The sequence below is a fragment of the Rutidosis leptorrhynchoides genome, chromosome 2 (assembly GCF_046630445.1).
Source record: "Rutidosis leptorrhynchoides isolate AG116_Rl617_1_P2 chromosome 2, CSIRO_AGI_Rlap_v1, whole genome shotgun sequence".
NCBI classification, from domain to species: Eukaryota; Viridiplantae; Streptophyta; class Magnoliopsida; order Asterales; family Asteraceae; genus Rutidosis; species Rutidosis leptorrhynchoides.
The window spans coordinates 410872931-410888315 of record NC_092334.1 but is presented as its reverse complement, the minus strand read 5'-3'; the positions used below and the strand labels follow the sequence as shown (position 1 = coordinate 410888315).

At 34.0% G+C, this 15385-nt stretch overlaps 1 protein-coding gene across 2 annotated transcripts; it reads left to right on the top strand.

The window, feature by feature from the left end:
* Nucleotides 1-679: 679 nt before the first annotated feature.
* LOC139892288 (patatin-like protein 2) lies at nucleotides 680-12224 on the top strand. Of its 2 annotated transcripts, none has more exons than XM_071875341.1 (7): nucleotides 680-820; nucleotides 936-1117; nucleotides 1495-1684; nucleotides 1795-1959; nucleotides 10917-11219; nucleotides 11299-11471; nucleotides 12001-12224. In XM_071875341.1, exons 1-7 carry the CDS (start codon nucleotides 680-682, stop codon nucleotides 12188-12190), a joined length of 1344 nt encoding a protein of 447 aa, XP_071731442.1. In that variant the 3' UTR covers nucleotides 12191-12224. The 2 variants fall into 2 exon arrangements, with proteins under 2 accessions (XP_071731442.1, XP_071731443.1); XM_071875342.1 differs by having other exon boundaries at nucleotides 936-1129.
* Nucleotides 12225-15385: the final 3161 nt, after the last annotated feature.

Genomic DNA, 15385 nt, shown 5'->3' with positions numbered 1-15385 from the left:
ATTGATCCCTAAATGTGTGATTATGAGCAGTATTTATAGGCATAAGATTACGGTTACCAAGGATAACCACCACTAGCCCACTAAACCACGATTACCACTCCTGGAATCCTCTAATCATGCCCACTAACTGCTCCACGTTCTCCTGATTTGTCGGACGGACAAGTAGCTGTGCAAACCAAGTCAAATGCTAACGGCACGCTACGGGTGGCGTAGCGTAGGGGTAATCGTGGCCTGAGAGCGGCGTTGACTTGGTATCCATCCAGGAGTTGAAGCTAAACGTCCAGCTACAGGATACGCCATGCGTCACACGTGACGGCCATGGCGGGACGTACGTCATTACAAATGTTTGTAGTTACATGAATCTGTGATGTAAACCTGCAACCGCCTCAAAAATTTTAATGCAAAATAAATATATCAATCTAAGTTTGATGACGAATATCTATTAGTTATGGAATTATAAATAAATAAAATACTAATAAAACTATAGCTTATGACGTAATATTAAGATAATTTGGCCTGGAAGTCCATTTTTTTTTTGACTGCAACCGATGTTTATGACACATATTCGAGAATACAATCCAAATAACTAGCTGATGCGTTATAAATAGTCGGACTCACTCACGTTCCATTCATCAAAACTTAGAAACAATTCATACACTCTACACAAATATTATCGATCATGTCTTCTAACGAATCACCAAGATTTCCTTTGCAACGACCAACATACGGTAACTTAATCACAATATTAAGTATCGATGGTGGTGGCGTACGAGGAATCATTCCAAGCATCATCCTTAACTTCTTAGAAACCGAACTTCAGGTTGTGTACAACTTTTCTTTTACCAAGTGAACGTTTACACACACAAATACAATTTCTTAACTGAAAATTTACAAAATATCTCACATATTAATAGTCAAATTTAACGTAATTACAGAAACTAGACGGAGAAAATGCGAGGGTAGCAGATTATTTTGATGTAATTTCTGGGACAAGCACTGGTGGCCTTGTGACAACGATGTTAACCGCCCCTAATAAAGAGAATCGTCCACTTTTTGCTGCTAAGGACATAACAGACTTTTATCTTGAGCATTGTCCAAACATCTTCCCACATAATGAGTATGATTATGAGTATGATTTCGGGGCCTGCAAATTGTGCAATTGCCTAAAAGTTAAAGAGACCCGGAAATATAACCCAACAATATATATTTATGGTCCATTTATTTATTAAATTTTAAAAATATATTATTTTTTCAACTGTTGTTTTGATTAATGCAAGTACTTATTACATTTTTTCTTTCATTTTTATTGAACTTATTTTATATAAATGAAAAACTTTTGTTTATAAATGGATTCTTTTAATTTATTTGAACACGGCCCTTATAATTAACCAGACGCCCTGATGTCTAGTATATTACGGAGTATAGATATACATATTTTTTTCAAGATGCGTAGGTATTAAATATCTCAATCTTTGATTTTTGTGATTAATGTAGCCATAATCCATTTGGTCATGCTGAACAAGTGATCAAGGCGCTATCTGGACCAAAGTATGATGGTGTTTATCTACATCAACTTGTTCGAGAATTATTAGGAAACACACAACTCCATGAAACATTGACTAATGTTGTGATCCCAACGTTCGATATCAAACGTATGCAGCCTACAATCTTCTCAAGCTATCAGGTTGATTAACTAGAACCTAGCTATTACCCTCTTTTTATCAAGTCCTGCATACATAATTAACAAGACTATTGCTTTTACAATATAATGATGGAACGTATATTGTATTTTAGCTGAAGAAGAACCCAAGTTTGGATGCAATGCTATCAGATATATGCATAGGAACTTCGGCTGCGCCAACTTATCTTCCTCCTCATGCTTTTACAACCGAAGATTCAGATGGAAATCTACTTGAAGAGTTCAATCTTATCGACGGTGGAGTGACTGCTAATAATCCGGTATCAAGTCATTTTGCATCCTTGGTGGCATATCCAAAATTACATATCACGGGTAGCATACAAGTGTTTTGATATATAGTACTCCCTCTGTAACAAAATTATTTGATTCTTTGAGTATTTTTTTACAACTTTAACTTTAAATTTTTTTATCTGTGCTATATAATATTTGATAAAAGTTTTATCAATGGAAACACAATTTAAAACCGAATTCATTTATATATACTTTTCATCGAATATGATATAGTAGAAATAAAATATTTAAAGTAATTTTTTTTTTTAAAAGACTATGAAAAGTAACATTTTGGTATAGAGGGAGTATATGATATAAATATACCCTAGGGCAATTAGTCTAACAATTTCGAGATAATCCCTTCAACCATGAAGTTGTGTGTTCAGTCCAGAGGTACTTAATTGTTGGAGTATGATACAAATTCAAAGCGAGCGGAAGCATTTTTAAAACTTTACAAAATCATACTCTTCCACGGATCATTGTACAAAACTTTAGCAAACAAAACAAATTAACGAAACCGAACAAGAGAAGATTAGAATACAACATTTGTAGCCTTTTGAAGATCAAATTTGAAAACCCAAAGAAGAGTTCCTCTAAACGGTAGACACCCAAAGTTCCAACCTTGCTTCGATCTATACCTTCTACTTAACGGATATTTTCTTCTTCGTTATTTCCACCAAAAACCGAACCCAATTATAGATTTCAAGTATTTTGATTACTTGAAAATAAGAAAGAAAAATAGCATTTTTGTATGTGTGTTTTTGTATCTTTTTCATGACTTTTTAAATACCAAGACTTGGTATTATATATTACATAATTGATACAATTAATACATCTAGTACAAATGTAATAAATAAAGATTTGAAAAGATTTGCAAAATCAAATCTTTATATAAAATAAGATTTACAAAATCAAATCATATTTTATAAATCAAATCAAATCTTATATCTTATATAAAATATGATTTGCAAAATCTAATCAAATCTCTACATATTTAGATTTGTAAGTATATGTATACACATAAAAAAAAACTTACTTAATTTATTAAACCATTAACTAATGATTAATAAATTAATTTCCGATTAGAAGGTATATCAAACAATTTTACGATTGGCCTTTGTGTGTGACCGAATAGGATAAATGAACTTTTATTATTTAATTTCATGGGCATATCTTCAGAATATATGTACCACGGTCAAACCACGGTCGAACTGTAGCCAACCCGAGAACATATTTCCAACAGACTCCCACTTGCACTGACATTAATAATATTGATCTGTCTTAAAAGACACACCATGTATAACTAGTCTGCTACGTTACACTCCTATATTTTGATTTATATCAATCATCCTTTTGTTCAAGATATCTATATGAGCGTGTGACATGGTTAAGTGTCAATCATCATCGTTCAAGATTATGTTTCCCGATGGAGATTTGTGGTGATCAAATAGACTGCAATTGCATTAATTCAGTCGTAGCATGGCCATGCATTTAATTCAGCACAAATCAACGAGGAGCCCAGAGATATCGCTTAAACTCGCTTAAAGAAGAAGGAACAAATTGCTTCAACTGTATAGACATCCACCACATTCCATGATATACCCAATCTGCTCCCTTATGACCGGCATTTACGCACAGCGTTAGAAACAGGTCAAAGTATAACATAGTTTGTGTCAGGATTTCTCATACATATCCACTCTAGGATAAATGCTGTTGCCATCTTAGAGCTTACCTTTTGACTTAAAACCATGAAGTAATGTCTAAGTGTGGTCATTCCAGAACCTTGAATCAACTATCAAGTTCCTCATGAATGTAGTTTCATATAAGCCTATATTACTACACTTCATAGCAGCCTTAATTCAATTCTCTCTTCCTTAGAGAATGATCGACTATGGAAGTTTATGAAATGATATTCATTGGAAGTTAAAACATGCAAAATGAAACATAGCAATATACAATGAAATGATCGCATCGTGCGTATAATATAATCTCAATATATTAATCATCAGATCAATTGCAATATATATATATATATATATATATATATATATATATATATATATATATATATATATATATATATATATATATATATATATATATATATATATATATATATATATATATTATTACCCAATGTTTAAAGTTTCAAACTTAACATAAAAATACAATCAAACTTTATCATCAATGACACGAATGCCAATAGACATGCTATGAGCATCATGCTTAGTCTGTGGCAAAGGCTTGGTGAAAGGATCAGCCAAGTTCTTAGTCGTGTCTACTCTACTTAATAATATGTCATTTTCTGCTACAAGTTGACGGATGTAACACGTGACGGCTCCACCGTTCAACATAAATACAAATCCTGATTGTGAAGAGCAATCATCTCTACCTGATTGGAAACTAGCGTCAGAGTATCCTTTGACGCTCAGCTCGACATTCCCACCATAGACCAAGAACATCTCTTTAGTCCTCCTAAGATACTTTAGAATGTTCTTGAATGCTATCCAATGAGCTTCACCAGGATTGGCTTGATAACGACTAGTCATGCTTAGTGCATACGACACGTCAGGCCTAGTGCATATCATCGCATACATGATCGATCATATAGCTGAAGCATATGGAGTCCGACTCATGGTAGCTGACTCCAAGTCAGAATTAGGACATTGAGACTTGCTCAATAACATTCCAGGGTTCATAGGAACGCACCCTTTTTTGGAGTTATGCATACCGAATTTCTTCAGTATCTTATCTATATATGCACTTTGGTTTAGCCCAATTAATCTCCTTGACGTATCTCGATAGATCTTTATTTCCAAAATATATGATGCATCTCCTATGTCTTTCATGGAGAAACATTTCCCTAGCCAAGCTTTGACATCTTTCAATGTCGGGATATCGTTTCCCATGAGTAATATGTCATCGACATATAGTACAAGGAAGACTACAACACTCCCACTAGACCTAACATAGACACATGGCACATCTTCGCCTGTAATAAAACCAAATTCTTTGATTTTCTCATTAAAGCAAAGATTCCAGCTACGAGAAGCTTGTTTAAGTCCATAAATGGACTTTTGAAGCTTGCACACACTATTAGGATACTTAGGATGTACATAACCCTCAGGTTGTGTCATAAACACATCCTCTGTTAGCTTACCATTAAGGAAAGCTGTTTTTATATCCATTTGCCATATCTCATAGTCATAAAATGTAGCTATGGCAAGAAGTATTCTAATGGATTTCAACATAGCTACTGTTGAAAAAGTTTCATCATAGTCTACACCATATTGTTGCATGTAACCCTTAGCCACCAGGCTGGCTTTGAATGTGTGTACATTTCCATCCATATCAGTCTTCTTCTTGAAGACCCACTTACACCCAATGGTTTTAGTACCTGGTATATGATTAATCAAGGTCCAAACTTGATTATCATACATGGATTGGATCTCGTTGTCCATAGCCTCCTTCCATTTGACAGACTCGGGGCCTGTCATTGCTTCCTGATAGGTAATAGGTTCATCAGAATCTATATTTTTGTCGTCACCCTCAAATATGTGTAAATTATATTTCTTTGGTGTTCTACGCATTCTATCAGATCTACGTATGGGTGGTGGCTGTAGGTCAGTTTCTCTTTCAACTGCAGGCTCGTCGACCTCTTGAGGAGAATCGGTTCTAATATCAGTTTCCATGTCGGTTGATTCTTGAATTTCTTCAAGGTCAATTTTGCTCCCACTGGTTCCTTTTGATATGAGATCCTTTTCAAGGAAGACTCCCCTTCTGGACACAAAGACTTTGTTCTCAGTAGGGTTGTAAAATAAATATCCAAAAGAATCAGTCGGGTAACCAACAAATAAACACTTTTCAGATCTGAGTTCAAGTTTATCTTGAGCTTCACGATGAACGTAAGCCTCACAACCCCAGATTCTTAGATATGAGAGAGACACAGTTTTACCATGCCATATCTCATAAGGTGTTTTAGAAACTTTCTTGGTTGGGATGAGGTTAAGGATCCTTGCGGCAGTTTGTAGGGCATAGCCCCAAAAACTGATTGGAAGCTTTGTGCAGTTCATCATGGATCGAACCATATAAAGTAATGTTCGATTCCTCCTTTCAGCCACACCATTATGTTGTGGTGTTCTAGGAGGAGCTAATTGTGAGATTATCCCACAACCCCGTAGATGATCACGAAATTCATCATTAAGATATTCACCACCTCTATCAGATCGGAGAATCTTAATTCTTTTGTTCAGTTGATTTTCTACTTCATTTTGGTATACCTTGAACACTCCCAAAGTTTTAGACTTTTGTTTAATTAAATAAACGTAACCATATCTACTGAAGTCATCAGTAAATGTAACGAAGTATCGTTCATGGTGTCTAGTAGGCGATCTGAATGAACCGCACACATCAGTGTGTACCAACTCCAACAGATCCTTACCCCTTTCACAGTTTCCTGTGAAAGGTGCTTTTGTCATTTTTCCTAACAAGCAAGATTCACATTCGTCATATGATGTAACATCAAATGATTCTAAAATTCCATCTGTTTGGAGTTTTGCTATGCGTTTCTTGTTTATATGGCCTAAACGACAATGCCATAGATACGTTTTATCCAAACCATCTTTGGATGAATCAACATTATAGATTGAACTATCATTTAGCTTTATTGTTGTTTCCAAGATACCTCTACAAGGACTAGCTTTGAAATAAAATATTCCATTCTTGTAAACAAGTATTGATCCATTATCAAAACTAAAATCAAAACCATCATTAAATAAAGCATTAAAAGATATAATGTTTCTTGCCATTTTGGCACTGTAGCAAACATTAGATAAAACAATACATAGACCAGAATCAAAAGAAAGCTTGTATTCTCCAATCATGTTAACAGAGGCAACGTTCTTATTCCCCATGATTAGATTGAGCTCTCCGGTCTTTAGCTTCCTACTTTTTGTGAGTCCCTGCACATTTGTACAAATGTGAGTACCACATCCTGTGTCCAATACCCAGGAATTAGAAATAGTAGTATTGCTTAGTTCAATCATGAACAAACCTGAAGTTACGGCGACTCCCTTAGCCCGTAGTTCATTAAGTTCCTTCAAGTACTTGGTACAATTGCGCCTCCAATGTCCTTTCTTCCCACAATGAAAGCATATTGCTTCTTCATGAGACTTGATTTGAGGGATCTTTGAAGTAGAAGAGTTAGCAATGCCCTTAGGTTTAGGTTTGAAGTTGGACGTGCCAACCTTACCCTTGCCCTTGTTCTTGCCCTTTGTTTTGTTTTTCTTCTTCTTGATCCCACCTTCACGAATGGCTAGAACAGTAGTTGCGGGTTTAGCTTTGGTCATGTTAGCCTCAGCGGTTTTCAACATGCCATGGAGCTCCATGATTGTTTTCTTCATATTGTTCATATTATAATTCATAATGAATCCTTCATATGCACTAGTCAGCGAGTTCAGGATAAAATCCGTTGCAAGCTCCTGACTTATGGAAAAACTAAGGCACTCCAGTCGGTCTATGTACCCTTTCATTTGTAGTACATGGACACTAACGCTACTTCCCGTTGACATTTTACAAGATACGAGAGCTTTCACGGTGTCAAACCTTTCTTGCTTTTCTTGTTGTTGAAACATGTCTTTGAGTTGGTTAAGCATGTCATACGACCCTAAGCTCTCCATGCCCTTTTGGAGCTCCAGAGACATGGTCGCCAACATCAAGCATGCTACCTCATTAGACTCGGAACGACGTTTTTTCAAACTCGTCCCTAGCCGCTTGAGTAGATCTCGATCCGGGTTCTGCCGGTAAGGGTTTCTCAATTGCCCTGATCTTTCCTTCTATCCTAAGAACAATTCTTAGGTTGCGAAGCTAGTCCATGTAGTTCAAGCCCGTAAGCTTGTCCTTTTCAAGGAGCCCTTTAAGGCAGAAATTAGTGATTGATGACGGAGTAGGATTTGTGTTTGTTGCAGACATCTATCATATTTTTAAAGTAAGTTGCATTAGTTAGTTTGATATGTTTAATCCTTGTTAAGATAATTACCCAAGTGTGTTCAATATTCAAACAATTATAATTAACAAGGTTAAGATCCATATTTCACTTATGGTAACGACGGGTTTACCGTGGATCGCCAATCATAAGCTATTTAGGTAGGTAACTATATTACCAATTTCATCCATTATGAAATTCTTAGGTTCTGCAGGATTTAGTGATAATCAATTATTTCACTTGGCATGTTTAATCCCTTCTACGCTAATCCTTCCTCCTGGCGGGTTTGCCGCGAACCACGATTTCAGATTGTAAACCGTCCATGATAGATACACGTGAAATCAGGCCCAAGACTCTCGGGTATCGCGAAATTCACCTCACCCTTCCCAACACCCAACTAAAGTCCGGCCCAAGACTCTTGGGTATCGCGAACTCTAACAGGTAGAAGGTTCGGATGTGTGTACCACTCATGGGTAGCGTAAAGTTTACATTAAAAACAGGGTTTTGTTTTCCTTTAGCAAAAGTAGTTTATTCCATTTTAAAACGTTTGCTAATTATGTATTGCGTGTTGCGTTTGTTAAACTAATTTTAACCAAACCATTTTAAGTGATTATTGTATTTTGTTTCTATACTAATTTTCTAGCTAGCATGGCATAGACAAATAAGAACACAATAATAATCATGACACGCAATTATCGGTAGTATGCCTCAAGTCCTATGTGTTTTTCCGGTGAGCCAACACACGGAAAAACATGGTCAACTAGGGACATAACCTTGTGTGAGAATTGACTCCCACTAAAACCGCCATCTCCATTATATGCTCTGATGGGCTGCCTTGTGAACATCGTCTTCTTGATTCCAATCTTGGTTGCATTATCTTACAAAATAACTATTCTATTTTCTATACTACTACAAATACAATATAAATAGAAAGACGACATGCAAGTCGTTTAATAAATTATTACATTTATCCCGAATAAATAATAAACACGACATGCAAGCCGTTTAATAAATTATTACATTCATTCCGAATAAATAATAAATTAAATCATACAACCAAACATCCACACAAGGGTCATGTTGAGGCAAATACTACCGATTTCATACAACAATCACATACATAACAAATGGAGTGCCAAATATCCATTTTCATGAAACATGTTTCGATAAGGATTGATTTAAACACTTAATGGCATACAAAATAATCAATCCTTGTTTACATAACTTATGTTGTATGTAAACCCAATTCATATTTGTAAGTATGATTTTCATGCCAAAACCATCCAAACAAACATATTAAGTGAATCAAAATATGTTGGAGATTTATTCACTTTGAACAAGGTATAAAGTCTAAAATTAACAATTTTAATTTTCTCATTTCATGTAAAACATGAATATAATTTATGTATTTTATTTTCCTAAACATTGAATCTTTAATAGTCAACATGCAAGCTACTATAAAATTTTTTGGATTTTGGGCAGATTCATACATCAACTTTAAATGGTCATATCTTACTCATTTCTAATCCGTTTTCGATGATTTTTTTTTCAAATTTAAGTTCTTTCAGTTAGCTTTCAAATGCAATTGGTCTCATACAATAATATTGAGTTTAAAGCCCCGAAATAGTTCATCAAAGACAGACTGTTCAAGCTGAAAAAAAAACTTTAAAAAATGTGATTAACCATTTAACATTTTGCCAAAACCCAAGATTCAAATGTTATTTAGGAAACATAAATACACAAATCATGATAATAGTTGTGCATGTTTGTTATGCATAATCATCTCCAAGAATCATGCACAACACACTCATCAAAACCAATTATCATAGAGTACATTAGTTTGCTAAAACTTGTACAAGATGGCTTTGATACCACTGTTGGAGTATGATACAAATTCAAAGCGAGCGGAAGCATTTTTAAAACTTTACAAAATCATACTCTTCCACGGATCATTGTACAAAACTTTAGCAAACAAAACAAATTAACGAAACCGAACAAGAGAAGATTAGAATACAACCTTTGTAGCCTTTTAAAGATCGAATTTGAAAATCCAAAGAAGAGTTCCTCTAAACGGTAGACACCCAAAGTTCCAACCTTGCTTCGATCTATACCTTCTACTTAACGGATATTTTCTTCTTCGTTATTTTTACCAAAAACCGAATCCAATTATAGATTTCAAGTATTTTGATTACTTGAAAATAAGAAAGAAAAATAGCATTTTTGTATGTGTGTATTTGTATCTTTTTCATGACTTTTTAAATACCAAGACTTGATATTATATATTACATAATTGATACAATTAATACATCTAGTACAAATGTAATAAATAAAGATTTGGAAAGATTTGCAGAATCAAATCTTTATATAAAATAAGATTTACAAAATCAAATCATATTTTATAAATCAAATCAAATCTTATATCTTATATAAAATATGATTTGCAAAATCTAATCAAATCTCTACATATTTAGATTTGTAAGTATATGTATACACATAAAAAAAAAACTTACTTAATTTATTAAACCATTAACTAATGATTAATAAATTAATTTCCGATTAGAAGGTATATCAAACAATTTTACGATTGGCCTTTGTGTGTGACAGAATAGGATAAATGGACTTTTATTATTTAATGTCATGGGCATATCTTCGGAATATATGTACCACGGTCAAACCACGGTCGAACTGTAGCCAACCCAAGAACATATTTCCAACATTAATATGTGTAAGTTTGTGGAAATAATTTTAAGTGTTTGACTTTGACTTTCTAATAAGTATAAAGTATACCGTATACTGTATATAATATAAATCTAAAATTAAAATAAATATCGATATCATGAGACTTGTTATCGAGGACCTTCTTTAACCAGAATGAATCTGTCTGCTAATGTATCAACAATCTTTTATTGAACGCATAGTTTACACTAATCACTAATTGTGAATCGATGTACATACAACATGTAGACTTTGGTCGCGATAAGTGAAGTTACACAAGAGATAACCGGAGGTAGTCTTGATTTCTTTCCGATCAAACCAACAGAATACGGGCGGTTTCTTGTATTGTCCTTAGGGACAGGTTCCGCAAAACATGTAGAAAAATATGATGCTACCACATCATCCAATTGGGGCGTTTTTGGGTGGTTAGTAGGTAATGGATCGACTCCATTAATTGAAATGTTTACTCAATCAAGTAGTGATATGGTGGATTATCATCTATCTACTGTCTTCCAAGCTCTGCAATCTGGACATAATTATCTTCGTATTCAGGTATAAAATTGATATGACAAATTTTATCATTGAAAAATTGAACAATATTTAAATTGAATGCTATGATAAAATGGTGCAGGATGACACTTTGAGCGGCGATGTTGCTTCAATGGATATTACAACGAGAAAAAATTTAGAAGATCTCGTGCAAGTTGGCAAGGAGCTATTGCAGAAACCAGTATCGAAAGTGAACTTAGGGACCGGCATTTATGAACCTGATCATTGCATCACCAATGAAGAAGCACTTATAAGGTATTTATCGTACATATGTAGCTAGATAGAAACACCTCACAAGTAATATTATTGTTAAATAATAAGCTAGATATCAATAAAAGTCACCAGTGACAATTATAGATCAAAACTCGGGGTCTCGAATTTATTTTTCAGTACTAATTTGAATGTTATATGCAATCATCATAAATATGTACAACAAAATCTTACCTTACATTTTGAAGATAACATTTATTTCGGGACAAACAGAAATAATAATATGAATAGGGAAAGATTGTCTCGTATTTAATGTTCAAGATCCTAATGACGAAAAAGAAGAGATGAAATATAGAAATGATTATGTAGAAAATTTTTTATAGCTTATACTGTAAATTGACACTTAAAAAGATGTTGAAATGACGAGAGTTATAGTGTGTAATTCTTGTACCTCTACCTTCGAGGACTATCTGTCTATCTATATTATATCTCCTGATACCCTGCACGGTGTGATTGCATAATGATGATGCTGTTGTGTTCTTCACTAACTGATTATTTTTGTACTTTGATGTAGGTTTGCGAACATACTGTCAAAGGAGAAGAGTACGAGAGAACTTAGATCACCTGGTGTTAATAATAATAATGTTACCATCACAAATATGCAAAAAATGTTGATCGCAAATAACAAGGAGGAGAAGCCTGCAAAACTTACAAATGCTATTGTCCACTCTCTACCAGATTTGTACCAACTCAAAACCGGATGAAAAACTCCTTAATTTATAAGTACTTGGTGTTATAACTAATTACTCCATAATAAACTATTTTATTTCCTCTAATAATAACTACTCCGTATATCAAGAATGTAGTTGCATAATTAATGTACTTGAAGTGTAGTTCACGCACAAATATGTTAGTTTATGCATCCGACCACGTTAATATTTAAATGTTAATCTATATTATGACATTTAGCTTTTTAGCTTGAGTTGATATTTATGTTAAAGTAGAAACACAAGTTTATCAATCTACATTTCTCTAGCAAACGATCAAAACACATAACGATTAAATCGACCATTAATCCAATTGATGAAAAATGTCACGCTCTCGAGCACCATGGCATCTTTAACCTTCGCACTCTAAAATTAACCGGTCAACTTAATAACTACCCTGCTCTGATTTTAGTAGACAGTGGTGCTACACATATTATTGTTGGTATCACTTGGTTGCAGAAATTAGGTGATGTTATTATTAACTGGCAAACACACTTGATCAGATTTCGGGTTAAAAGTGAGCAAAATAAGTTACAGAGACTGATTACATGGCATTTAATTAAGCACCTTAACCCTAATCAGCTGTCTACACGACATTTGATTAAGCATAAATGGAAAGACCGACGTCGACATGTGTTATGCTTCAGTTGCGGTTTAAAAGGCCAAGATATAGGTTTCATTGATTCTGAAGAGGCTCAAGCTGAAAATGAATGTCAAGCTATGGAAATATGTGGTCATACAATCTCGAAGGATAAAAATCAAATTCATCAATGGCTTATTCCATGGCCTGGTTCTATGGATTATTCTGGTATGTTATTTGAGTTTCCACAAAACTTGAAAACAATTAAAGTGGTTGGCGAATGGAATAAATTCCAAGTATTGATACTTGTTGATAGTGGTACATCCAATAATTTTATTCCTAAGAAATTTGCAACAACTCTAAGTTTGGAAATAAAGTTGATGTGTCCTCTACGAATTTGGTTTGGAGATGGTAATTATATTCTGATTAAGGAGCAACATAAGAATGTTCCATTGAAGTTTGTGTTGTTCAATTGTGTGGTAGATGCTTTAGTGTATGATCTAGGCCATTTAGATTTCATTCTTGGGATCACTTGGTTAGGTTCACTCGGTGTACACACCCAATCTCCTGACTTCAGGCTTGAGGACAAGCCTGATTTTCATGACGTCGATATTGATAGAGAACAAGCCTCCATAGTTGAGCAGTCCAGTCCAGAGCAGCCCAACAACTTCAAGCCCAAGCCCATGAAGGAATGCTCTTATAAATATCGTAGGTTAGGGTAAAAGATGGAGTTAGATTTAACGTGTGTTTGTGTATCGGCTTATGCTTGGGCAGAAAGGCACCATTGATTTGGGTCTTCTCTGATTTTAGGCAGAGTGAATTCAATTTGTGATTTCCTCTGATTTATCATATTATGCATCTTTATCTTTATCAATATTAATATCAATATAATTATAATTATTCAAGTATTTATATTGCTACATTTATTCATTCTTCACTTCATATCTCTTAGTGTTATTCTGCTACTACTGTTATTAAATCCTTATCATTCAATCACTTGAACGGCTTGTCAAAGTGGCTCCCAATTTATCAAAATGACCAAGAGTTTAGTAGAATTAGAATGCTTCTACGAGAAATAGCGTTTTGGTCTCTTTGCTTAAATGTTGCGTTGTCAAAAAGGGGAATATGTATCTTGGTTTGAACATGTCAGCTTTTTCTGACCGAGTTAATTTAGCTATTTCACTTAGAAAGAAATCAAATAAAACTCCTATATGGTAAGTTATATTCATGACAATCTTGTGTAAATTTTTGTTTACCCATTTATTGGTCTATATAATTTTTATTTAATAGTTTTATTTTTTTAATCTTCTTATATTTAGTTTTATTTATTTTTATTTAATCTTCTTATATTCAGTTAATTTAGCTATTTTTTTATTTAATATTGTTATTTTTTTTATTTAATCTTCTTATTCTTATATTCAGTTTCATTTATTTTTTTATTTATTTTTTGGTGAAGTTGATGTTGTTGTTGATGAATATAATTGGTTGCTAAACATCGTTGACAAGCAAATATTTTTATGACTTAGCATGGTGACTCTTCATGGCATGCCATAAAAATGTTTGCAGTTTGTTTTAATGCGCCATTGGTGGCGAATGGTGATACCAATATTGCAGAAGGTCTGAGAAAAGGTGCGAAAGTTATGGAAGATCGGCGGGAGAACATCCCGGTTGCGAGTGTAATTTTGTTATCATATAGACAAAATACGTATACTGTGAATGGAAGTTCGAATCCAGTTGGTGTAAAACGTTATTTGAATTACAATTTACTCATTCCTAAGTCTATTCATGACGTTGATGGAAACTCGGGAATCGAAATAATGGTTAATGCTTCTGGATTCGAGGCAGACCATGATGCTTCATCGATGCACTCAATGCACTCAATTTCCGAGATTTCAAGTGGGACATTTTCGTTTATTGAAACTGAAAGCGTGATTCAAGACGCGTTTGCACTATGTATACTTGGACTTTTGAGTGTAGTGGTCAAAGATGCTAAAGTGTTTCTCGTGAGTGTAAACCCTTGAAGCGACTCGTCCAAATCCATAAGGACGAATATAATAACATATGATTACATCGCGAGGTACTTGACCTCTACATGACAAATTTTACAAACATTGCATTCATTTTTGAAAGACAAACTTTCATTTTATTGAAAGTTGACAGGCATGCATACCATTTCATAATATGTCCCAATCTATAAATGACTTAATCTGTTATCTTCTTAATAATAATCTTTATTGAACTCAATGACTTGAATACAACATCTTTTGAAATATGCCATGAATGACTCCAAGAAATATCTCTAAATGAGCAAATGCACAGCGAAAGATTTCTTTCAAACATGAGAATAAACATGCTTTCAAGTGTCAACCAAAAGGTTGGTGAGTTCATTAGTTTATCATAAACATTCATTTCCATCATATTAATCGACCACAAGATTTCAGATATATAATTGTACACGTAACCCGAGTACAAAATAGTACGCATAACTTGCGAATTAAAAATCATTCATATGGTGAACACCTGGTAACCGACATTAACAAATGCATCTAGAATATCCCCAATATACAGGTACACTCATCCGTATATAAAATCGAAGTACTAAAGCATCCGTA

Coding starts and splice junctions, on each gene's coding strand:
- LOC139892288 (XM_071875342.1), top strand. CDS start 680: ATGTCTTCTAACGAATCACCAAGATTTCCTTTGCAACGACCAACATAC. Junction 821..935: donor TCTTAGAAACCGAACTTCAG/GTTGTGTACAAC, acceptor ACGTAATTACAG/AAACTAGACGGAGAAAATGC. Junction 1,960..10,916: donor GAGTGACTGCTAATAATCCG/GTATCAAGTCAT, acceptor TACAACATGTAG/ACTTTGGTCGCGATAAGTGA.